Source organism: Eucalyptus grandis, chromosome 2 (genome assembly GCF_016545825.1).
Source record: "Eucalyptus grandis isolate ANBG69807.140 chromosome 2, ASM1654582v1, whole genome shotgun sequence".
In the NCBI taxonomy this organism is placed as follows: domain Eukaryota; kingdom Viridiplantae; phylum Streptophyta; class Magnoliopsida; order Myrtales; family Myrtaceae; genus Eucalyptus; species Eucalyptus grandis.
In genome coordinates, this window is record NC_052613.1 from 34065772 (window position 1) to 34091358 (window position 25587).

The 25587-nt window shown below is 43.0% G+C and overlaps 5 protein-coding genes across 5 annotated transcripts; 3 read left to right on the forward strand and 2 right to left on the reverse strand.

Annotated features, from left to right (window-relative positions):
- Positions 1-1448: 1448 nt before the first annotated feature.
- On the forward strand, positions 1449-7934 carry LOC104423077 (NADP-dependent malic enzyme). Its single transcript, XM_010035536.3, has 20 exons — positions 1449-1693; positions 2164-2459; positions 3532-3652; positions 3789-3863; positions 4081-4232; positions 4342-4447; positions 4587-4652; positions 4870-4965; positions 5069-5140; positions 5214-5297; positions 5378-5476; positions 5864-5911; positions 6027-6080; positions 6188-6286; positions 6435-6524; positions 6616-6693; positions 6867-6941; positions 7026-7116; positions 7242-7370; positions 7468-7934. Exons 1-20 carry the CDS (start codon positions 1664-1666, stop codon positions 7554-7556), a joined length of 1950 nt encoding a protein of 649 aa, XP_010033838.2. The 5' UTR covers positions 1449-1663; the 3' UTR covers positions 7557-7934.
- A 2715-nt stretch (positions 7935-10649) lies between these two features.
- LOC104423076 (transcription factor MYBS3) lies at positions 10650-13361 on the forward strand. The gene is given in 4 exon segments (XM_010035535.3): positions 10650-10728; positions 10731-11015; positions 11995-12203; positions 12613-13361. Coding segments are annotated over 4 exon segments (1101 nt in total). The 3' UTR covers positions 13141-13361.
- Positions 13362-13969: 608 nt separating this feature from the next.
- LOC104423075 lies at positions 13970-17058 on the reverse strand. Its single transcript, XM_010035534.3, is given in 5 exon segments — positions 13970-14704; positions 14803-15186; positions 15189-15744; positions 15829-15939; positions 16657-17058. Coding segments are annotated over 5 exon segments (1602 nt in total). The 5' UTR covers positions 16954-17058; the 3' UTR covers positions 13970-14450.
- Positions 17059-17169: 111 nt separating this feature from the next.
- Positions 17170-19006, forward strand: LOC104423074 (clavaminate synthase-like protein At3g21360). Its single transcript, XM_010035533.3, has 3 exons — positions 17170-17633; positions 17960-18213; positions 18432-19006. The coding sequence occupies exons 1-3, from the start codon at positions 17265-17267 to the stop codon at positions 18790-18792; spliced, it is 984 nt and encodes a 327-aa protein (XP_010033835.2). The 5' UTR covers positions 17170-17264; the 3' UTR covers positions 18793-19006.
- A 90-nt stretch (positions 19007-19096) lies between these two features.
- Positions 19097-24805, reverse strand: LOC104423073 (lysM domain receptor-like kinase 3). Its single transcript, XM_010035531.3, is given in 12 exon segments — positions 19097-19555; positions 19790-19897; positions 20156-20303; positions 20380-20477; positions 20568-20719; positions 20931-21036; positions 21130-21219; positions 21312-21457; positions 21805-22104; positions 22918-22995; positions 23606-23893; positions 23896-24805. Coding segments are annotated over 12 exon segments (1983 nt in total). The 5' UTR covers positions 24200-24805; the 3' UTR covers positions 19097-19390.
- Between the last annotated feature and the right edge of the window lie 782 nt (positions 24806-25587).

The following is a 25587-nucleotide window of genomic DNA, read 5'->3' on the forward strand; positions in this document are numbered from 1 at the left end:
CATCATCGTCAACTTGTTGACAAAATCCGGAATAATCTTTCGTAGAGGGAGTTCTCAATTGTGCCGAAGAAAACAAAGAACAAACTCCCACCATATGTTTATGTTTATTTCCCTCCTTTTTTATAAGCAAAATGAATTAAATACGGTCCTTATATAATTCTGATACGTGAAAACAGATCCATACGTACGCATTTTTTATTGACAACATGCAATGCGATGCGATGCATGTTTGACTGATCTAGTATATAATTCGAACTTGAAACTGTTAATATAGCCACCGAAATACCTAAAAGGGAAAAAAAGATCTTTGATTTTGAGCCGTGAATTAACTTTTCTTGAAATTAGATCGCCAGAAATTAGTTTTTTGTGGATACCCTTTTTATCAATTTCCAAATGAAATATTTATCTTGGTTTGGATCGAAAAAAATAACCATTCCGTGTGTGTGATTAATATGGATCGAGACGCCGCATAATGACAATAAAAAAAGCGTCTCACATATTATTTTCTGTCACTATATTTTATACGCTCTTAAATCATTGGAAGGTCCGGCGAGATGGAAAAGGACCTTTCTGATTTCTCATTCTCAAGGAGAACTTTTCACTGCAAATGGACTAAATAACAAAAAAATTAATTTCACAGATATTATGCAGCTTAGTTATAACAAAAAAAAAAAAAAAAAAAAAAAACCTGATTTCACATATATAGATATGGTAAGTTGGTCTTGTTATGGCAAAACAAAGCATATTGTCAGATTGCTGCTAAAACTCAACTGTCAACGTGTTCAAATTGACCCTTTGCAGGCAGATGCATGGTCTGCTTGTAAAGGAAGCACTTTCTCCATATTTTGCAAACGATTAAGAGTATAATTCAAGTTCCACTCTTTGTCAAAACTAATTCGCCTAACTGCACGGCCCAATGCAAAATATTAAAAAAAAGTTAAGAAAAAAAAAAGCAAACCCAACCAAAAGTTTAAATTATCACAACTCAACTTGACTCTTTTAAAAAAATTTACATGAACTCGATTGAGATTGATATTTAAGATTGACTTACACTTAGTAAAACTCGAGATAGAGGCCTGATTTGATAGTCATACTAAAGTTTAATTTCAAATGTCCTTTTAAGTCTCAATGATGTATTTATATAAAAAACCAATCCAAGAGATTAGATTTTACATGGAATTTGTCATTAATTGAGTTGGTAAAACCCAGCATCATTGCAGCCGATAAATCTCCAAACTTCCTCACACAATTTTTTACGGGTGCCCACAAAAAGTCGTGATTTTGGGAATATTCCTCGCTCGAAAGTTCAACTTATGCAAAAGCAAAATAAAACCTCCGACCGAAAATGAAATAAAATAACATTGTTGGACCAAAAAAATATAATAATAAATAAATAAAATGGAAGGGAGGAGTAGCCGGGTATAATAGCCAGTTTTCTTGCCAAACTTCGTTCCTTCTTCCCTCGCCAGTCGCCACCTGATTTGCAGAGGAGAGAGAAAGAAGAGAGAGAGAGAGGAGAGAGAAGGAGGCAAGGGGAGGTGCCCAAGGAGGGGGGGAGCGAGACCCTTTCTTCCATTCTTCCTCTTTCGCCCGCTTCTCTCTCTCGCTCATATATCCACGCGGGAGCGGAAGACTCTCTCCTCTTCCCGACAGCTATTCCGTCATGATCTCCTTAAACCGCTCCTCTTTCCTGGTAATTCGCTCGTCTGATTATTCTGTCCCCGGTTTCTTCGTCTCCTTTGCCTCTTTCAAGCATCAAGTTCGGATCTTCGGTGGATTTTCGCATCTGGGTCTGCCTTGATTTTGCAATCTTCGAGCTGAAGTTCGAATCTTTCTCGTCACGACGTGTTTTGCTGTTCTTGTTGTTGGTTGGCTTCTTGTTTTTTTTTTCTTTCCTTGTCCGGTCTTGTCAGCTGCTTTAACTCGTGAATCGCGAGTTCGTTTCGGAGATTTCTTGAAACTTTTTCTTCGTTTCGAATGTTTTCATCCACATCGGTTTTCACGAAATATGAGTTCCTTCACTGCTTTGTCCCCTCTTCTGCATTGCGCGACTTCTGCGGGATTTCCGTCGATATTTGAGCGCCTAATTCATCCTCTTTGATCGCCACAACTGAAACTTTCGTGGGAAATTTGAACAATTTGTTGCTGGTTCTTTCGTCACAGAGCAACTCGGGCGTTAATGGGTCGGGTGTAAATGCCCAGAGGCAGAGAAGGCGACCCCCAGCTTTCGTGAAGGTCGTTGCTTCGCGCTCGAATCAGGATCAGAAAGGGAGAGCAACCAGCGAACGAAGCGGCAGCGTTTTGGTGGATAGCACTTTGAAGGAAATGAAGGACCATACTTCATCTTCGCCCATCGTGGACCCAGAGTCCGCCGTCGGTGGCGGCGTCAAGGACGTGTACGGTGAAGATAGCGCCACGGAGGATCAGCTCGTGACTCCCTGGACTGTGTCTGTGGCTAGGTATCGCAGAAGTTTACATTTCTTTTCTTGCCCTGATGTGTGTGCGCGTGTGTTTGTCATGTGATTGGTGCTTCATGTAAAAAGATTGTAGATTGATGGTTTTGTTGCTTTGGCCTTTGCATCGTAAGTTATATTTGAAGGAATAAAAAAAAAATTTGCGTGGATTTGAACTGCATTGTTTGTATGATTATTTTAGAAAATTCTTCTTTTATTGAAGCCTTATTCAAATGTTATCTTTCGATTTCTCTTCAATTTGCGTGGTCTGGTGGAATGATGGGAGACTTTAAGCTTGTTCTGTCATTTTTCTAGTTATCCTGTTTCTGGATAAGGCGTTCAGTGCTGTTTTGTCCCCTTATGACTTTAGGCTCCCAGGCTTGAGCTCCATGTTTCTTCCTCTAAAATGATTCATGTATGGATCACACTGCCATGTATCATATAAAACTTCTTTTTCATTGGCTGTTCTCTAATGGGTTGATTATGTTCTGCTTTCATTTGCCCAAAGCAGGTAGATTAGTAACTACGCTTATACATTGGCTCTTACCATATGATAAACTCAATGCCTCTAGTAAACATATTTTTTTCTTCTGACATGGTATATTAGTTCTTATAAGTTATAAATGTCTGATTTCCACACCACAAATTTAATGCGTGGATTGTCTTGTATTGGTTTCTTTTTATAATGCCATTTGAGTATGTACAATGGTCTGAGAAGTCGGTTGATTAGTGACTCCATGGCTTCAACATTCCAAGCTGGTCAATTTTTGTGAAGAAAATATTCTTACGATATTACAAAATCATACTGGGATAACTGATGGTAAAATTGGTTAGGGTTGTTGAGAGGTCTAAAATTCTTTATTGCTTTATACTGTCTGAGATTTTATTCATTTATTCTTTCCTTCTTAATTACAGTAATCCTTCCAAGTCACTTTTCTGTAGTTTGCTTTGCTGGTCTTTTGATTATAACCATAGTTCCTTACTGAAGTTGTATGGTCATTTGTGATTCATTGCTCTATATTCTTTTTTTTCCCTCGGCTTTATCCTGATATACTTTTTCCCCATCTTTTGGTTTCAGTGGATATAGTTTATTGCGAGATCCACACCATAATAAAGGACTGGCCTTTGCTGAGAAAGAAAGGGATGCACACTATCTGCGTGGCCTCCTTCCCCCAACAGTTGTTTCTCAGGACCTTCAGGTTATCAGATAAGCCTTACCATAGAAAGCAATACTTTTTTAATTTTATGGTTTTTATTTTTCTCACTATCGTTGACAAAGTTATTTATTACCTTGCATTTCCCCCTTTTTTTTTGTCTGCCTATTCTACTCGCCAGGTGAAGAAAATGATGCACAACATTCGCCAATATCAAGTTCCCTTGCAGAAGTACATGGCCATGATGGATCTTCAGGTAATTGTCTGCTTATATTCATATTTTAACTTTAAAAATAGCTTAAAACTAATTCGGAACAAACTCAATTTCCAAAAATGAATTATTGGTTTATAATTTGATGCATTAAGTCTTCTTTGTACACAACTTTCCCAATATCAAATGAAAGTAGTTTCCTCATGGAGTAGTGTCGTGATGAAACAGATAGTTAATGCTTGCAAATTTACCACCTTTGCAGGAAATGAACGAAAGGCTATTTTACAAGCTTCTCATAGAAAATGTTGAGGAGCTACTGCCTGTTGTCTACACTCCAACTGTAGGTGAAGCTTGCCAAAAATATGGGAGCATCTTCAGGCGTCCTCAGGGCCTGTTTATTAGCTTGAAAGAAAAGTGAGCTTAACTGTCCGTGTCACTTTATTTTGAGGGTCCTTATGTATTCCTGGTGCATATTTTGGTGACATTCTGTGAAAGTGTTGAATGGTGGGTTGTCTTTTGCTAGGGGGAGGATTCTTGAGGTTTTGAAGAATTGGCCGGAGAGGAGTATTCAGGTTATTGTTGTGACCGATGGTGAGCGGATCTTGGGACTTGGAGATCTTGGTTGCCAGGTATGATCTATGTCTACTGTCTTTGTGAGGGCAACTCTTGATAAGTTTGGTGGTGGACATGTAACTTGGTTAGGTGAACAAGGTTTCTTTCTCTCTCTGAGAACCCGCATTATTCATAATTATTCAAATATGCTCTCAGGGAATGGGGATACCAGTGGGAAAGCTTTCATTATACACTGCTCTTGGAGGAGTCCGTCCTTCAGCGGTAAGTTGCCACTGAATCATGAGTTGTCGGAAAAAGATTTCAATCAAAATTTTGTCCAGCTGGATATAGTTACTTGCTAATGCTAATTGTGACATTGTATCCACTCATTGTACTTCCACTGGAATAAAATAACTTTTTTCCTCCTCTTACATGCAATCTCGTTGATTTTGATTCAATCACCTATTAGTTGAAAGTTACCATGTACCTTCCTGCACAGTGCTTGCCTGTGACCATTGATGTGGGGACAAACAATGAGAAACTGTTGAACGACGACTTCTACATTGGGCTCAGGCAGAGGAGGGCTACTGGACAGGTTTCTAAATTGTTTCAATTGCTTTCTTTGAGCTACTTGGAGTTTGGTTGTCATAATGCGTCGCACTGTTTTACTGACTGATGCTGGGCTTTCATTTCCCTAGGAGTATGCTGAGCTTCTACATGAATTCATGTCTGCAGTCAAGCAGATCTACGGGGAAAAAGTCCTTATCCAGGTTGTGCTGTGGAAATTTTCAGTACTAGATGAGCTGTGTAGACTGTTCACTGATTCTGCTAAATGTTTTGCAGTTCGAAGACTTCGCAAACCATAATGCATTTGATCTACTCGAGAAGTATGGCACAACTCATCTTGTTTTCAACGATGATATTCAGGTAATGTGCATAACATGGCGGAATGGAGGAGTCTGTTGAAAATGCCTTAATTGCATGCTTATAATTTCTTTCCTCTACAGGGAACGGCATCAGTTGTTCTTGCTGGGCTTATCGCAGCTCAAAAATTAGTTGGCGGAACGTTAGCTGATCATAAGTTCTTATTCCTGGGAGCTGGAGAGGTTGGATCCAACCTGTGCTTATCACACTTGTGTTTCTTTGATGCCCTTCTAATTGTTGAGTGAAAGGACATCCTGGAACAATTGACAAAAGAGACTAGAAAAATGCTGTTTAGGCTGCCTTAGGGAAAGGAAAAGAACCCTCCCCCCCCTCTTTCCCTTTTTCTCACATTGTGACTGTTTTCATATGTAGACCTGCTAGTCTATTAGTCTTGCTGATTTCTATTGAGCCTCAACTATTTGGAATTTAGCATATTTGCAGCAATATTTGAACATTTATATTTTTTCTGGAAAAGGGAGGTAAAAAACATACCACACATTTTCTAATCCAGTTGTATCATGTTATCCCATGTAGTCCAACTGTCTCAGCATAATTGATTGTGCTTGCAGGCTGGTACTGGAATAGCGGAACTCATAGCCCTTGAGATGTCAAAACAGGTTTATCCTCTAGATCAAATTATTTATCCATATATTCTTTCGAATCTTGATTCGAGGATTTTGGACCGAAAACAATTTCTAAATTGCTGAGGGTTTTTCACTGTGCTATATGCAGACGGGTGCTCCTTTGGAAGAGACTCGTAAGAACATATGGCTTGTTGACTCAAAGGTAGTGAAACACATCATTTTGCTTATCATGTCAATGAAATTGCTTTTAGTTATTCTTTAGTCCAGTCCATTGGCTATGAGTTGACATAGTGATGAATAATTTCTCAGGGACTGATTGTTAGCTCCCGAAAGGAGTCTCTGCAGCACTTCAAGAAGCCCTGGGCTCATGAGCATGAACCCATTAAGGAACTCGTGGATGCTGTAAAAGTGTGCATTCTCTCTCTCTCTCTCTCTCTCTCTCTCTCTCGCGCGCGCGCGCCCACATGCAAAAAATGAATGCTCATGTGTGGTTGGAAATGGTCCTTTCCTTTATGTATGGGATTTTTTACTCACCTCACTTCTTTGACCTCATCAGTCAATCAAGCCAACTGTGCTGATTGGAACATCTGGAGTGGGAAGAACGTTCACCAAAGAAGTGGTTGAGGCCATGGCTGCTATAAATCAGGTAATTTTTAATCTGTGTATATTCATTTGTATTTGAAGGATCTTCTCTGTAAACTTGAGTAGCTGGAATTTAATCATTTGGGTGACTGCAGAAACCAATAATTCTTTCTCTTTCAAACCCGACTTCACAATCGGAATGTACGGCAGAAGAAGCATACGCATGGAGTCAGGTAACTTAAAAAAACGCAACTTTTAAATTGAAGCCTACAAATCTATCTTTAATCTCTATTTTTCTCTTCTGGTTCATAATGTGAGTCTTTAGCAACTAACCAGTATATGTTTATTTGTGTTACAATGCATCGAATATGACCCGTTCATGTTACCCCCTGATTACTACCTGCAGGGCCGTGCCATCTTTGCAAGTGGAAGCCCATTTCCTCCTGTTGAGTATGGAGGGAAGGTTTATGTCCCTGGCCAGGTTTGATTCATATAAATTCCCGTCACGTACAGATGCATGAGGTCATCGGAAGGCTGACTCATTTTTGCTATTTCTCTTCTTTAGGCAAATAATGCCTATATCTTTCCTGGACTTGGGCTGGGCTTGATAATGTCTGGCGCAATTCGGGTTCACGATGATATGCTTTTGGCTGCATGTGAGTGCTCTTATCTCGGTGTTCTGTACTCGCAATTTCAAATACAGTCTTTTCGAAATCTCAATTTTTGTAGCTCTTTTCTTTTCTGGGCATTTTTATTTTAATTTTTTAATCCTTGGGAACAGCTGAGACCCTGGCTGCAGAGGTGACTCAGGAAAATTATGACAAGGGACTCATCTACCCGCCTTTCGCTAATATCAGAAATATTTCTGCACATATTGCGGCCAATGTGGCTGCCAAAGCTTACGAACTGGGTAGGCGCTCTTTACACACATTGACAACTACCTAGGATTTTTTTCATAATGCATTAGTACGTCGTTGTGAACTAACTGGAGGAAAAATCTTTTTCAGGTTTGGCGACTCGCCTTCCTCAACCGGAAGATCTGGTGAAGTATGCGGAGAGCTGCATGTACAGCCCTGCCTACCGAAATTATCGGTGAACCCGTGAGAGATGCCGAAGTTTTGCCGCTTCGAGTTTGCTGTCGGAGCATACTATTTATTGGTCTGTCTGTTTTGCCTCATTTGCTTATTTATACCCTGTCACTGCCTTAGGAGAGACGCTCTACGAAAGGAAAGAGGAAGAACATAGGTCATACAATAGCGAAAGATGATAAGAGGGGATCATGATAACTATATATCTGACTACTAATGGGGGGAAAAGTTCAGGACTTGTGTGATTTATTATGTTCCAAGTTTGACAGACATGACGACGTACCAAATCTCGAATATTGCTGTAGCTCGGGCTGGATCGGTTCAAGGAAGACGGTTCTGACAACGTACACGCCTGAAATGTTATTTCAGTCTGTTCTTGTTGCGAATGTTTTGTATGACAGCATCCCTTGTCCCATTTACCTCGTGCCCCGGTACCAGATGTATACATCAGAGACGATGTTTTAGCGGATGTCACTGCCTTTGTCGCGCCCGTCGGATGTGCAAGACGATGGCATCATCGATCGGGATACGACGAACTAATCCTAGCCCGCTAAATTAAAGCCTTCTCCGATCGGCAATCGGGTTTAGCCCCGTATTTTTCTCGTGCCAAATACTGATGGTCGTGCACTACACGAGTGAAAAAGATAGTAAAATCCAAAGCAAAGCCAAGCCAAGCCAAGCCAAGAAAAGACGTTCCCTCTCCCTTCCACTTTCACGGGCACTTTGGAGGCGTCTCCCAACGTGGGAGCTGGCCATTGTTGACTCGGCTGGTGCACCGCCCGATGCCGTGTGGATCACGAGGAAAGGACAAAAAGATTCGATCTGGTTGGAGATCGGGGAAGGGTTTTGTCCCGAACCGATTCGTGCTCGTGGGAGGTGTGAACGCCATGCAACATGTTCTTGCATGCAAGTAGTACGATTTCCACCGATATTCATCGTGTCACATCTTCATCATCTCCTTCTTTTAAAAATTCAGTAATCTGCAAAGAAGAGGAGAAGTCGTTTTCAGAGATTCCAGCAAGATAGCGTTGGATCGAAGATAATGTACGTTTATGTTATCTTCTTTCTCTTCTTTCCGGGTAAAGAGATAAGTTAAAGTGGGCAGCTTTTCGGCGCGTCTTGGACTGGAGGGAACGTGATATCCGGGAGCCAACTTTGACTTCGCTTCCTAATTTCCTACTCTCTCGTGACTCGTTCTCCATATGCGCAATTGGATGAATTTTTAGATGTAATTGGTACTCCACATATTAAATGATTAGATAATGTTCGACTAGACATTTAAATGAATAAATAAATAAATAAATAAAGAGAATGCATTGGATATCGATAAACTTAATCAACATCATGTGTCGGTCCATTCACCTTCCCATGCAACAAGAGAAACCTGGTACTTGGGACCATTTTCGCATAAGAGCTTTACATGTCTATTCCCATCAGGTTTTAATAATGGGGTTGTCCTTTCCACATGTCAGCAATACCGACTCATGATTATATTTTCTAATTCTAAGCGACGTGCTCTTTGGAGCTAGGAAAATCAGGAGTGCCGTGCCCTGATTATTTCAATCATATGTATGTCACTTTCTTTTTTTTATAAGTTTCAACTATGCCTTTAGATGATCAAAAAAGTCCCTGTTAGATCGGATTGAAGAGGGCTTTGCATAGATAAGAAGCGAAAAGGACATTTTGGCAAAGATTTGGATAAAAATTTGGAGGAGCGGATAGATATTATTCTTCCTTGTGGATGAGGAAGATGGCCCACCGGACACGTGTACGGTGGTCGGGCGGCCCAGCGAGATCTTCCTCAAACCCAACGAAAAGAGGGGGGAGGTGGGGCCCCTGTCCCTCCACGTGGCGCGATGTTTGTGGAGAAAGTACATGCCTCCTTGGTCATGATTGCGGGTGACTTCCAATCGATTAGAAGCACCTGTTTGGTTATTTTTGTGGCTATCGATTTTGATTTTGACGGAAGACGTGACTGAAAATTCCACGTCACCAAGCGAAATTTATTCTCGTACGGTCCAATTTGGTTCGACATGTTTGGGGGAAAATGTAAGAATTTTTTTCTTTCCAAGTTTTGTTTTCTTTGATTTCAAATGCACAATTATTCATAACCAATCAAAGAGTAGGACGGTCCAATGGGGAATAAGAATTTCAGGCTGCTCGGTAAGCGACATGATGCCTATGTTGAAATAGAAGTCGTACTCGTCTTACTTTAAATGACATCGTACTATCTGATTGGATCGATGACTTATAACCTTAAATTTTATCGATGACTTTTCTTAAATGAGAATATTTTGATAAGACAGTAATTAGTTAAATATAATGCTTAGCAAAATCTACGGATTGGACGATAAGACTCAACCGAATGATATCTAGACATTCAATGGATACGGTCACAACTCATATAAATCCAATGTTTTTATTCAATTAGATGTTTGGAAGTAAATATAGTGAATCCTTTAACTATTATAACTTGCAAAATCAGATTACCCGAAATAATCGAAGGGAAAATTCTCACGAGGACCGTCTCTTTAAAATTTCAAAAAAAAAAAAAAATTTACAATTTTATTTTTTTCAATGAAAGAGCGCTCACTTTCCTCACCTCATTTAAGACGCCGAACGAGATGTACGCGCCCGAAAACGTTTTTCTGCCTCGCCCTAATATTTTCAGCACATCGCCGGACAAATGAAAAAAGCTAAAATATATTTTCTCGGGAAACGCCTTTCACGTGCGTTTTCCTTTACGACTAAAAAAAGAAGCACGCCCCGTAAAAAAATGATCCCCTTTTTTTTTTTTTTTTTTTTTTCAAACTAATGATTTTCCTTTTTCTCCTCTTTTTTTTCCCCGTCCGTTGGAAACGGTACATCGTAAAAATTCTAAATATCGCAGGGGCGTCCACACGGGAAACACCAAAAATACCCCTGGAAAAGACAAGCACGAGCGAGCGCAGAAGCCCAAAATGGTCATTTCGCGACCCCCGCCCCTTTTAACGAACCCCGGCAAAATGCCATCCGCCCCGCGTTTTTCCCATTCATCCTTCACTCGCGCGGACACGAAGCGACGATCGGGTCGTTTCGGTCGGGTCGGGTCGGGCGTCGTCATGACGCGGCGGTGCTCCCACTGCAGCCACAACGGCCACAACTCCCGGACCTGCCCCGCCCGCGGCGGCGGCGGCGGCGGCGGGGAGGCGGCGTGAGGCTCTTCGGGGTGAGGCTGACGGACGGCTCGATCATCAAGAAGAGCGCCAGCACCAGCAGCCTCTCGTCGCACCACCTCCTCCCCCCCTCCTCCTCGCCGTCGCCTTCGCCTTCGCCGTCGCCGTCGCCGTCGCAGGCCGCGGGCTCGCCGCCGTCGGGCGACCACCACTACGACCACCACCACCAGCAGCGCGACCCGGACGGGTACTTGTCCGACGATCCCGCGCAGGGGGCCTGCGCGTCCGATCGCCGCGGGGAGAGGAAGAAAGGTACGCACGTCCTGGCCAGATGTATGGTGCGGCTCGCGTTCGTCCGGTTCGACGGTGGACGTCGCGCCTTCCGTGCGTGATTCGTCGGCATCGAAATGTTGAGATGCCGCAGATGCAAAAATTTGTTCTTTTCAAACTAGCGCTGAAAAAGATGTGATTTTTACCTACCGGAGTAGTGCATGGATGCGAATTGATTGGTGGTGATTCGTGCTGTTGCTTTGGCTTTTGTGTGGCTATGGTAAACAATGGTGATGAGATTAAAGATCACATTTTGACGCATCACGACCACAAAAATGAGAAGGAAAAGAGGAAAACGCTTGATGTTGCAGAGGAAATATCGTGTTCCCTATCTTCGGACCGATGCGATGGCTTTGTCATTGCCACCTATCGTTTGCGTTATGGCGTACTAGTTCTGTGTTTTCGATTACGCGAAAGAGCTTTTTCCAGTTTGTTTTCTTGCACCGACAGCTCTGCTTTTCCGGCCCTTTTGTTCTTTCTTGTTTGTGATGTTGTTTACGTCTGTAATAATCCTTTTCTAGTGTTTTCATGGATGTAAAGGAATCGTGCCCCTTTTTACATTAGATTTTATGACGACAGCTCGATCTCATTCTGAGTCAGGCAGCAATTTAGATTGCTGAATCAGTGGCCTGGGGGGGAAGTCAATCGTAGATATTCCAATTTGACGGCGTTTTTGTCAAGCAAGAATGTTGTTTACAGACAAGAATGTTGTTTACACACCGCGTTTGTATTTGCAGTAACAGCTGCAAACCATTTCCTGTCTTTTTACCATCAATTAAGCGTTCTTTGAGATGCCATCCACGTTGAATCTGCGAGGCTAATTATTGGTAACTTGGTATTGCTACATGCTATGACCTGCTTGATTGCGAATGAAATTGCTCTTTGGTCAAAAGTTTTTTGAATGGGGGCACTAGGTGAAGTATTGTGCGACATCTGACCCATGTTGGATTTGGTTTTCTAGGTGTCCCTTGGACAGAGGAGGAACACCGACTTTTTTTGATTGGTCTGCAGAAACTGGGAAAAGGTGACTGGCGTGGGATAGCGCGCAATTATGTTACGTCGAGAACTCCTACTCAAGTGGCTAGCCATGCCCAGAAGTACTTCATTCGGCAGACTACTGCTGGCCGTAAAAAGAGACGCTCCAGCCTCTTTGACATGGCTCCAGAGATGGTATGATTTTCCTTCTACAACATGCCCGCTTTTTCCATGTATTCCATGAAACCTTAAGGCGCATCCGATGTTCAGCTTTAACTCAGTGAAGCACATTATCTGTTGAACCTTTGCAACAATAACGGATGAACTGCCAAGAAGTGCTTTTATGAAGATACCTCAATAGCAAAAGTGAACTGTCTGTTTACATGTGTCCTTAAAAAATCAATCATTAGAAATTATGAAGTTTGGAAGAATGGAATATATCTATCTTTAGATTTCTAGTCGCCATGGAGAAACTTCACTAGTAGCTTGATCTACGTTTACCATTCAAGGTTGACTTGTCTTGTATTTTTCTGCCTATTCAAGTTTTGTCATTTTACAGTACTTCATGATGCACTATTCTGATTAATCGATTTTGTGATTTTAGGCCACCGATCGTCCACTAATACCAAAGGAAACAACCTTGCCTCCTTTTGCAAGAGATTCTGATCAACCAGATTCAATGCCTTCGCTGGATCTCTCACTGGCCTCAGAATCTAAGCCAATGGAAACCTCTTCTCATGAAACAGTCAAAGATGTTGCCAAAACTGCAATGGTATCTGATGTGTTTCCGTGTACCATTCCTGGACATTTCCCAACTTATTATGAACAAGTACCTCTTTCAATCTGGCCATCCAATATAACCTCTGTGGAAAATAAGACTGCAGAGATATCTCATCATCAGGTCCTGAAGCCAATTCCCTTGCTTCATAAGGAACCCGTCAATGTAGATGAACTATGTGGTATGTCTCAGTTGAGTCTCTTAGAGAGTGAGAATGGCTTTAAGGATCGTCCAGTTCTCTCTTTGAATTTGCTTGGTGAGCCCTTGCGCCAATCGGCTTTTCATGCTAATGCTGCTCCAGTTGCTTCACCAGATATAAGCAATAGCAAGAACAGTCCAATCAAAGCAGTTTAATTTTCAGAAAGGGTATGGTACATAGGCGTCTCATCTTTTCCCTCCTTGAAACATCTTGTTTTCCTCAATATTATGCTTCTATGGTAGGCCCAGTTAGATAGGCATAGATAGATAGTAAATCATATTTATTTTATTCATCTGTAATCATGTATGCTATTATTTTGACTGATTTACATCCAGACTCTTATTTGGATCCAATATATGTGTGCTTGTTAATTCTATGCTCCTCCTCTATTTTCCCCTTTCATTCTTGGGGGCAAATGTAGCCCCTAATACACATTAAAGTCAACTGGAAGTTCATTCGTTGAAATCAATCGAGTCTTACCACCACGATGATTCTACCTGATATAGACCATTTCAAGATCACTTATATCACAAGTTTTGGGCAGGATTTGGACTCTAAGCTGTTCTCTTCTTTTCCCAGAAATGAGTCAGGAAGGTTATGATCAGAGATATTAAGCTAATCTGCCCTCTGTTTTCTTTCCAGTTTTGTAAATTGGCTAGAACCTCTTAATTTTCCTTTTGCTATAAATTAGTATTTGCTTACAGCTCCATAGCGTTCACTTGCAGCTCTTTAATAGCTATAGAATGGAGAGTACATATCATCTTGTGAGCTAGATTTGAGGGCAAACAGAACTTGAGCATCCAAGGAGCCTGTGCATTGAAGGCCAGGAAAGAAACAAATTGACAGCCTCAGTCTTAAGGATCGTATTGTAGTAATTGAAACGAATCAGGTCACCTTACTGAGAAATGAGAACATGACCGTGTTTCTGGAGAATTCCTAACTCGTTCCCCATACAGTTGAGAAAAGCAAAAATGAGAAATGATGTTATCAAGACAGAACATTCATGGGAACAGACATTACAAGGCACGCCATGGTATTCATCGACATCTTTCCAACTAGAGCTTTTGCACAGTTTTGCTTTTGCCAATGAGTTATACATAAAAATTCAAGAACAGCCGCAGTTCCGATCTGCCTGTCAGTTGCAGTGCCTAGAACTATTTGCAACAGGAATAATACTTATCTCTTCAGGGGCATCCAAAAGAAAATGCCATCATGATTGATCAAACTGTCAAAAATTGTACATGAAACCGTAAACAGGTAACGCATCCCATTTGTTGACCAAGAACCCTGCAAGATACAGCAGGAGCAAAATCTGAGACAGCCGATGCATGGCTGTTCTCGTCATCTCATGTTTTCTCACCCAGAATTTCATGCTGCGGAGGCATAAAATCCTCCAGTAAAGGCCATCGAAGCAAAAAAATACAGGCACCCAATTTACAAGTCAAAATTTCCGGGGTACTTTATGTCAGCTGAAGGTCTCTGCCGCTGGACTTCCTCCATCAAGGGAAACCTCATCTAATCTATCAAGAAATCCTTTCCCTTCTGTCTCTAATGGTGTAGAGCAGTTGACCCGGAAACCATAATCAGATGCTGCTTCAAACTTCGTCCACAGTTCTCTCTTAAGTGTAGTTTCGCCGGGTCTTTTGCCCATCAGAATACTCTCCGGTTCCTTCCAAACTGGAGTATTTTCAACGAGTGCCATGGTGCTGCCAACAGGTTCTGCCAAAAAAAAAAAAAAATCATTCCATACATTTTCATAGGCAAATGGCGTGTGTTACTAAGATCCTTTTTTTTGGAAAGTTTTTGAGACATATAACCTTGCTTTCTGGATTTCTCAATTGCTAGATGGCTTTCTAGAACAGCATTTCCTTGTGATAAAAGAGAGTCGGCTTGCTGGGCCAGAAGAGGCACAGTTTCTGTGAACTGGCCATTAGTGGTTGCGATTGTCAGCTGTTTCTCATCAGGGGGCTCCATCAAAATACAAGACTTGGGGGGAGACATAAACCAATCTGGTGAAGACGCCTTTTTCTCCTTTCTGATTCCCAGTTTAATATCCTGTCTTATCCCCAGAAGCTCTGGATACCTTGCGGCCAGACCTTCTGGAGCTCTGTCTCCAGATGATTCCGACAATTCTGACGCACTGTAATTATTGACTCCCACAGGAAATGGAGTTGACTTGCGAAGATTAAGATTCCCCAGTGAGAAGATTCAGAGATGGGTTCGAGCAATGAACAGGACTTCAGTGGTGACAGCTTGAAGCAAGGCGTCATCATGAGCGTGGAGCAGTCCCTCTTCGATACCACCATTGGAGAAACAAAACCCAGCTCTTCAGTGTTGTCCTTCCTCCTCACAAGAGTATCAATGGGTTTATTTGGGGTTGGATGTATAGCCACACTTTTTAGTGAGTCATCTTTAATTTCTTGAGGTACGGTAAGTGAAGGTGGTGGAGCAGTGGCCGAAGTTATCTTGTCCAGTAAAGATCTAGATGATTCCTGGCATTTGGATGACAATGCTCTTGATATTGGCAAAGGTGTGAGCATGAACACTTGCCTACCTCTTTCGACGGTACAATTAGCATGCCAGGATACAAAGGGAGAAGGAGAAATCAGCAAATCCATTTTGGCTTGCTCTGGACTTTGAACCACAATGCTTTCGTCGTCTTGGACAGGAGAAGCTAAGACTGCTGGAGACGGTTCTACCACATTTGTAGGCTCAATGGGAGGACTGGAGAAAGCCTTCTGCAATCTGGAAGGCCATGGCTGCAGACAAATATTTTCAGTAGCCTGATTAGGGAATACAATATATTAACAGAATTCTACCATAAGAAATCCCAACAGTCGGACCTTCAATGAAGACAGCATTTTGGACAGGAAGAGTGCCAAAGACTCAACTTCCTTTTTTCCCTGCTTGCTCATATCTTCGAGTTTAAATGCTTGGGCTACTAGTTCATCGATCTGGGAAAAAACATGGAACTCAATCACTAATTACCAAAAGGAAGAGTCTAATAATGGAGAGGCAATATATATTTTTATATGCAAAACTCATCGCTCGGTTAACTATATCCTCACTGTCAATAGAGCAACCCGATGAGAACATCCCAATGAACCTCTCCATGAAGAAAAGCAGACTAAAATAAAAAAAAATCGTTGATAAGTGCGTTTTTCAGGTGAAGCAGGGAAATGGTTCGTAAACATTCCGGTCAAACATCATACAATGCTCCACTGCAGATTTCAAGCAAATTCATCAAACTGCAGATTCCGCCCTCATCCTCCCCAACAAATTCAATGCCCTGCAAATCCGAACCTCGCACTGTCATCCTCCACATACACTCCGAAAACATGAATCGCATTGTCGGGCCTTGAAACCTTGAAGACTAATCACAAATGAGGAGCCCGCAAAAAGTAGCCGATTTTCATCATCACATACCACTTGATTTCTGGGCCTCTTTCTTCCAGTCATATCACCACACAGCGAGACTCAACAGCAATCGACACCAGCGCCAATTACAGGAAAAAAACCGAATTCGACCAATGAACCGCTCCAAAACCACTACCCAACTAGAATCCACGGCCGAAGCCAAATGGGTCACAGCCAAACCTAACGTTTCCCCCGCGCACAACGGGAAAGGCCAAAAAAAAAAAAAAAGGAATCATCTTTCTCATCAAAAGTACCTGGCGCACGACGCCGGAGAGATCGGACTGGACAAGCAGCAAGCGGTCGAGCGAGTCCCCGCCGCCGCCTCCTTCTTCTGGCACTCCATCCTCGATCTTGCATTCCTCGATTCCCACGGGCGGGGCGGACGGAGGGACCGATTTCTTGCTCATACCCGCGGCCGTTTTGAAACCGCACTTCTCCCCGGAGGCCTTCGCGCCGCCGGCGCCGGCGCCGGCGGTCGTGCAGCCATTGCCGCAGTTGTTGGGCAGTTCCTTCAGCGCCTTCCTCCCCGACCGCGCTCGGCTCCTCTGCATCTCTCTCTCTCTGAGATCGACCGAAAAAGTTCGTGCCTTTTTTCGAATTCTCGAACAGGCGGGCAAACATCACGTCGAATCCTCTCTAGAAATTTCTCTGGATCGGGCCGGAGATCGTGGGCCGGGCCCTGCTCGAGCCCATCACGATCGCCAGGGCCCAGACGAACGATCTCCCCGGGGGAAATTTCTGAACCTGGTCGCAGATCCCGTCCAGGTGGGGGAGGGGGAGAAAACGACCAGCGCAGACCTCCTTCGTCATCCTCGTTCGAGCACCATCGCGAAACCAGTAAGGAAAGCCACGAGCTTTGGCCATGGCGGAGCCGAGTCTTTTCGCGGAGGCCCGCCTGCCCCACCAGCGATCGTACGGCGGCGTCTTTTTCCCGTCGGTCTTGGCTCCGAACTCCGGGATTCCACCGCCTTCGCTGTCCGTGCTGACCCAGGCGATCAAGACGCAGAAGCCGTACCTCGAGTCGCTGGTCCGGGAGGCCGGGACGCTGCTGCTCCGGGGGTTCCCGGTGGGCTCCGCCGCCGACTTCAACGCCGTCGTCGAGGCGTTCGGGTACGAGGAGCTGCCGTACGTCGGGGGCGCCGCCCCGCGGACCAACGTCGTCGGCCGGGTCTTCACGGCCAACGAGTCGCCGCCCGATCAGAAGATCCCCTTCCACCACGAGATGGCTCAGGCGAGACTCTCTCTCTCTCTCTCTCTTCCCCCGACCCATTTCTTGCCCCTTACTACTTTTAGATCACTGGGTCTCAGACTTTTTGCGGGTTCTTGGATTGACATATTGGATCGTGGCGAGGTCTGTTCAACCATTGATATTTTCTGGGAAAGTGGAAACATTGAATAAAGATCAGTTTTTTTCCTGAAAAAATTTCAGCTTTGTTCTTGTTCCGATTGCGATGATGTTATATTCTTGCAATCTCTGTAGCATGTGAAGTTTAGTAGTATCAGTTCCTTGATGGTGCGTTGGTCCTTGTTTAATGAGCTGGATCCGATCGTCGACAGGTTCCTGAATTCCCATCCAAGCTGTTCTTCTTCTGCGAAGTCGAGCCGGCGAGCGGCGGGGAGACTCCCATCGTGCTCAGCCATGTCGTCTACGAACGGATGAGAGAGAAGTACCCGGATTTCGTGCAGCGGCTAGAAGAGCACGGGTTGATCTACACGCGGGTGCTAGGGGAAGAGGACGATCCATCTTCCCCGATCGGCCGCGGCTGGAAATCGACGTTCTTGACCGATGACAAGAGCTTAGCCGAGAAGAGGTTTGTGCAGACTCAATTCGACTCGGCAAACAACTAATTGAGCCGCCATTGTGATTGAATTATGAGTTCGTCGCATATCGTTTGTTTTCTCAAAATTTGTGGAGGATGATCTGGAGCGTTGTTGTAACACTTTCAGTAACCTGCTTAATCTGGACATGTTTATCAGCAATGGTTTAAGGAGACATTCTCATTTTAACCTCTCATAAACATTTGGCCAGGGCTGCTCGGTTGGGTATGAAGCTGGAGTGGACAGAAGACGGTGTCAAGTCGATCATGGGTCCGATCCCAGCAATCAAACACGATGAGTCGCGGAACCGCAAGATCTGGTTCAACAGCATGGTGGCGGCGTACACTGGCTGGGAAGACGCGAGGAACAACCCCGTGAAGGCAGTGACGTTCGGTGACGGCAGTCCCTTGCCTGGCGACGTGATTCACGACTGTCTCAAGATCCTCGAAGAAGAGAGCATCGCGATTCCCTGGAAGAAAGGCGACGTCTTGCTGGTGGACAACTTGGCCGTCCTTCATTCTCGGAGGTCGTTTGATCCGCCACGCCGGGTGTTAGCTTCACTTTGCAAGTAAATCACAGGCACTCTGGCCATCACACTGGGATGGAGAGGTGATGAGAATGGCCTAGATAGTACATCAACTGAATAATTCCAGTGTATATGATCATCACTGGAATAGATTGTACATGGTGGATCTACTCTGAACAATTAGCATATTCCTTCAATCCTCTAAACCGCACGTCATTGTCAACTTTTTACCAAATGAATCCCCAAGCACTGTTTCTGTCTGAAAGTAATCCGAGTACACTGAGAATCCGCATAAAGTAGAGACGCGATATGGGTCGAGAACCAGATTTGAACTCACTTGATAGTGAATATTCACATCAACAAAACAGAACAGATCTATTGAAAAATAAGCAGCGCACTTCGTCCTCACTTCATCCTCACTTCACAGTTACAATTTACACTGGAACTAGAACTAATTTTCCTGCCAAAAAAGATTTATACTTCCGAATGGCAATGCACCTAGATGGAGAACAAAAAAGTAGACTCACAAGAACGAAAAATAGGACGTATAGAAACAACCGTCCGGATCCGCATTTTGTATACACGCACGGCTACAAGTCACAGGGAGGTGGCCTCAAGCCAATATAGACTTTTTGAAACCCTAGCTATCTTCCTTGGACGAGGCCACTGAACACTTGGCTGTTACCAGCGAGAGTAGCTTCCCACTCCACCGACGACAAAAGGATTTGAGAAAGGGTGATCACCACTTGCTTCATGTCTGGCCTTAGGATGGGATCGTCTTCCACACATTGCCTCGCCAACATGGCCATCTAACAAGAAGAGCCCACCAAAAGTTTCTATGAGAAAACCATCCCAAGCACATACTCTGTTGCTTGAAGTTCTTGAGCCTAGTTAGGCGCAACAAGAAATCGGAATTCTTTTCTAGACCATGTATAGTGATCTTGTGATGTCATGGTGATGCTTCATGGCTTTACACTATTTGTGACACTAGTAATGCTTGATAAAGAACTTGTATAGGATCGCAAAAAGCCACTGCATATTACCTTGTATACACAGTCGTGGGGATACAAATCCATCAGATTGGGATCGATGCAGTCTTTCAGACTCGACATGTTCATGGAGTCCGGTGTGTTCCTAAGAGCTGCCAACATCTGCAGTTGTGTTAGCATTATGATTAGTACAATTCAAGGTCGTCTTTCTTTCGTTCTGCAGAACAATATCAAGACATTTCTGCATATTTTCCTACATTGAGTCGTGCCCAATGGGCAAGCCAACAAAATGATGACTTGAGACCAATTTCAGGAAGAAGATTAAAATCTCTATTCAATTGTATAATATAATCTAAAGATTGGACAGACTGTATATCATGACTGAATATGTGCTGGAGAGAACTTTCCATGAGAACTTACAATGGACACCAATGAACGTCTTTCTGTACTTTTTGTCCCTGTGCCTTCAGTGCGTATTGTGGCCTCCTTTCCAGATATGATCTCGAAAAGGACAACACCAAATGCGTATACGTCACTCTTGGTAGTGGCAAGGCCATTACTCAAATACCTAAAACCACCAACAACATTAATACACAGCTAACTAAGGAGGGACAGAGTCGCCACATAAAAGTTTGAAATCTTACTCCGGAGCCAAGTAACCAAATGTGCCAACAACTTTTGTGACGCTGGCCTCTCCTTCACCTGTTTTTCCAACAAGCTTTGCCAAACCGAAATCTGATATCTAACGGAAGCAAGAGGAAAGCACTTAAGTCAGCAAAGATGCATCAAATGGCCACTGGATCTCACTAAGAGAATCAAAAAACAAAAATACCTTTGCCCTAAAGGAACCATCAAGTAAAATGTTGCTGGTCTTGATATCTCGATGAACATAATGATTCTTGGCATGCTCATGAATGTATTCTAGACCTCTAGCAGCATCAAGCACAATCTGCAGCCTCATAATCCATGAAAGAGATGTTTGACCTAGCGACAGTATTTGCAAATCATCAAAAACTCAAACAGACAGGTCTAAGCTGAAATGTGTAAGAACATATTTAGCGCATCAGAATGAACAAGAACCAAATCTTCTACTTCCTTCTCCAAGTACGGTTGATAGACGACAAGAATATATCATCAAGCAGAAAGTACCCAGTGAGGCGCATGCACAGGCATAGGGCATTAAGCACAATGTTACCTTTGCTTTGTGGGTCATGTAAGTGATTCTTCAGTGAACCCTTCTGCGAATACTCATAAATAAGGAATAACTCATCATTGGTGGCTGCATAACCAATCAACTCCACCTGCAGAAACCAAAACGGGACCATCTTCAAACTGATGAACAAGATTCAGAAAGGAAATAATCTTTCCTTATTTAGATGAAGAAAGGACCTTACCAAATTTGCATGATGGACTTTGCATAAAACCTTCATCTCCGCTAGAAATTCTCTTGTTTTTGTAGCAGTCATTCTTTTGATTGCAACTTCCTAAAAGAATTTAACAGACAAGAAAGCTCTCAGGTAAAGAACATTACCCTATGAGTGAAAACATTTGTTATTAAGAATAGGTGGTTGTGTACCTGGTCATGCAAGACTCCGTGATATACAGAACCATATGTACCATGGCCAAGAAGGCTAGCGTCGGAGAATCCATCAGCTGATGACGTGACCTCTTCATAACTGAAAACTACAGGCTTCTCAACATCAAATACATCAGTTCCCAGAACTGCAAAATACAGAGAAGCACCTTAGCATATGAATGGAAAAAATTACCACAAAGACTTGAAGAAGGTATGTAGAGAAAAAGAAGGCTGAAAAAATTTAAATAAAAGAAAAGTCTCCAATCCACATCATTCAATTGGGCAATTGAGCTGAGAGAATAGCAAATAACTGTGACACCATTTCAATTAAACTGGGAAAGACGGTGAAGGCAACTTTCAGCATAATCATATTTTTGCAAATTTATGCGCTAAAGTTCAAAAGATATCTAGAAAAAGTGCAAGCACTTTCGTGGTGTTCAACTCTAGGGGTAGTGTATGGCGTAAGTTGCAGAGATGACTGAAAGTACTGTACCTTTTGGAAGATCTATCTGGCGAGTACTGGGTTCCCCATTGGTTTGCCTCCAATCTCCTGGTTTGCAGCAGATATATCTTCCTGAACCACAAAGGAAACTTGGATTCCGAAGGATATGAAACTTATGTTGACTTTTTTCATCATGATCCTTTCCACGGTTTCCTTGGGCTTCGCTGAAGCAGCTTGATGACCTCAATGAAATGAAAACAACAATGCATACTACAATAACAACAAGACCAATCCCCAAGCTCCCTATTATCCAGCCGTATGATACATGAGCCTTGTGATGCTCTTTGCCATCTGCAAACAAATAGGAGGTAATTACATGAAATTCTTGTGTCTAGGAAGCCCGAAGTCAATGTTTGATATCAGAAAGAAGTTAAGAGTGATATGCATGAAAAGGGAATGCCACATGGATGAAAAGATCTGTAAGAGGATGCTCCCCGTAAGATCAAATAGAGTGAGCAATTCATGGTTGCTTCCACAGCAGATTTCTGATCCTCAATTGCAAAATGGAAAAAGAATAAAGTTGGGATTCATATCAAGCATATCTATTCGTGAAGTGGATGTTGAAATATTGTCCCACATCGCTTGACAACGAATCTTAAATGCTCTTTATGTTCATGTGATATCCCTCCACTTATAGGCTTAAGCTTTTGGGTTTGACTTTTGAATATAGTATCAAAGCCAATTAAAGATTCCATATGAATGTGCGTAGGTGTGGGGTAAAAGTCAAAATTCCACGATTAGCTCATAATCCGACTTACGTGTGAGAGGAGGTGTTGAAATATTGCCCAACATCGGTTGACAACGGATCATAAATGCTCTTTATATTCATGTGGTATCTCTACACCTATAAGCTTAAGATTTTGGGTTGAACTTTCTAATGGTATATGCAATATGTGAAGATAATCTGCAGTTTTCTTATGCTCAATTAAATCAGCATCGTAAACAAAAATTACTTCGAATAAATCCAGTTCTAAGTGATCCACCCCCATGTTTATTCTCCCATGTTCACAACTAGAAGACATAGAAAATAAACAGGAAAAGGAAACACGGAATAGCCTACCTAAATGCAGAGCCCAACACTTGACTCAGATACATTATACACACCTGAAATGCTCTCCACAGATGGTCCTGGAGCAGGGGCCAGAGTAACATCATCCTCCAAAGGATAAGGCTCACCAGGAACTGCAGGCATTGAATCAAACAATGAAGTTAACAACAAAGGGCGACCATAAGGTCTACAGCGTGAAATTTTCAATGCATAACCAAAGACGGGAAACAAATCAAAATCTTAATCAGAAAATCGCAGGTGGATCTTACTTAATACAGCGAATCAGATTATTTAGTCCAAGAAATCGCCTATCTGGGATAAGCCCAGATCGAGAGACATCCTCATACACATTAGCTCAGACTGTAAAAGTTTCATTACATTGTGTTAAGCTCAAAGTAATTAGACACTGTGTTGGTATAACCTGCGAACCAGGATTTCACGCAGGAATTAACTGCTACACTCCCGACCACAAGCTTGAAACATGTGCAAGAAACTTAAGGCGAAAAACAACTTCATCATTTGGAAATTGGCCGAGAACATGACTACGACTCCTATGCCTCCCACCGGATAGCCACTATCCACGAATTAAACTCAATTTCCCCAATCGAATGGACAAACGTCAGGCAGAATTCGCCGTCGTCGCCGACTCAAAACACAACAATCTAACCGCGTTCTGAAACGGTTCACCCCCCCACTTTCCCTCATGCTTCAGAACCAAAATCAGATTAAAACACGAGAAATTACCTGAATTGAGGGGTATGTAGTAGAGATCACCGACCGTGAAATTGTCTGGGTTACTAATCCCATTCACTTGCTCAATGCTGTCCATGCTCACACCAAACCTACTGGCTAATGACTCCACACTATCCCCATCCTTCATCACGTAACTCATTAAGTAATTCCACAAACCACTCGAACACCCACAGAACAACCTCAGAGACACGACCGCGCCGGCCTTCGCTCTCCGCGTCGAATTCGGCAAGAGCGCGAGCCCGTCGTAGGCCTCAATCACGGTGTCGTAGACATACCCTCGTCGGATTTCATGGTGTAGGTGGTGTTGGTGGCGTATTTCCTCGGCGTGGACAAGCAAGAACAGTTCTTCCTCACGAATACGTAGTCAAGATTGGAGCTTTCCACGGTTACGTCCGCCGGCAATACGTCGAACATGGACTGGATCACGCCGAAAGTCTCGTTCTGCTCGGGCTTGAAGGCCAGAAACGACGTGCAGAGGCGAGATGTGTCCGTACAGTTCATGGGCGTCGAGGAGGAGCGGAGAGGATCAATGTGGAGGAGCAAGCAGAGGAGGGGAACCAGAAGACGGGCCTGCGAAAGATACATGCTTTCGACGAGTGGGGAAGGCTAAGCTTGGCGAAAGATGTCAACTTCGGGGACGCGGTGCATGAAATTTGAGGTGAATTTGCACAGGTACAGGGAAGAAGCCGAACAGTGGAAGTGAAACTGAGAAGCCGATGCTGAAACTTGGTGGGTTCTTCAGAGCTCCCGGAGGCTCCCACAATCAAGAATCGTCAAGAAGCAGGGGAGGGGGCGAGACCCAGAAAACAGGGGAAGATCAAGTGTGGAAAGACCGGAGCCTCTGCAGAAAGATTTTGCCAGAACAGGAGAGGATCCTTCCTTGCTGGGTGGAGGCTTTTGGGGACCGTGGAAGGGCAGACGAGAAGAAAGGAATGAGGAAGGGACTCATGAGAGCAGAGCACTTTCACTCATTTTCCTTTTGCGCCTTTTCTTCTTTCCTGTGCTACCGACTCTGCCTCTCTCTTTCTCTCTCTATTCTGCCAAAACTGTTCGCAGCACACGACAGTGAAAAAGAGAAAGCGACTTAGGGAAACTTTGGACAGGAAGACGAGAAAACCAACTGCTGCGGGGATACAACAGATATTTCCGCGATCTCTCGTGCTGGAGTAGGAATCCGCTCGCTGTCTTCTTGATCACGACCCATTTCTTGAAAAAATTTCTTGGAAATTTTTCATGAAAAATTCTAAAGTCTCTTTCTTTATTGTGGATTTAGCAAGATGGTGGATATTAGAGAGGAAAAAAAAATCTTCTTTCTTCTTTTCTTTTCTTTTTTGGTTTGGTGGGGGGAGAAGTTCCGTTGCCTACAAGTTATGCAAAGGCTTTGAGATCGTGTCCCATTTGCTGTCTTGACCCGGATCTCGCTCTCTCCCAGGCTAGCATCTTCAAATATCTCTGTTTTCTCTGTTTTTCTCTGTTTTCTCCCTTTTTTTTCACATCATATTATAGTGAGCAAGGTATAAAATTAATAAAGGACAATTTTGCATTTATTTTTCACATCATAATGTATAGCCGCCGAAATAAAAAAAAATATATGTAGGATGGAGCTTTTACTGGCCAAAACAGCTGGTCTTTGAATGAACAGAAGCAATCTCCATTATGACCCATTTGCCAAAAAAGGGTTCTTGTTTATCACGCATAATACGAGAAAAAAATTACTTTAAAAATGATGGAATTTCTTTATTTGAGTCGGGTGCAGTACTAAGATACGAAATTAAATAGGAAAAAAAAGGGTAAAGCCCTCTTAAATCTGGGATTTAGAAGGGTCTTCTCCTAAGCACGAGAGCAAGAAAAGGAGAGAAGCATCTCCCTTGTCATGAAAATAGAGACAGAGGAAGGGGCATGAGAAAAACAAATTTAATGAAAAGAAATCAATTTTAAAAAAGGAGCAAAAAGGCCAGGAAAAATTCAATTTA

Bases quoted from the DNA above. Each gene is read 5' to 3' on its own strand.
- LOC104423077 (XM_010035536.3), top strand. From the start codon at position 1,664: ATGATCTCCTTAAACCGCTCCTCTTTCCTG. The intron at 5,477-5,863 runs GTTGGATCCAAC...TTGTGCTTGCAG, and splicing joins TATTCCTGGGAGCTGGAGAG to GCTGGTACTGGAATAGCGGA. The intron at 6,081-6,187 runs GTAGTGAAACAC...ATAATTTCTCAG, and splicing joins TATGGCTTGTTGACTCAAAG to GGACTGATTGTTAGCTCCCG.
- LOC104423074 (XM_010035533.3), top strand. From the start codon at position 17,265: ATGGCGGAGCCGAGTCTTTTCGCGGAGGCCCGCCTGCCCCACCAGCGA. The intron at 17,634-17,959 runs GCGAGACTCTCT...GATCGTCGACAG, and splicing joins TCCACCACGAGATGGCTCAG to GTTCCTGAATTCCCATCCAA. The intron at 18,214-18,431 runs GTTTGTGCAGAC...ACATTTGGCCAG, and splicing joins AAGAGCTTAGCCGAGAAGAG to GGCTGCTCGGTTGGGTATGA.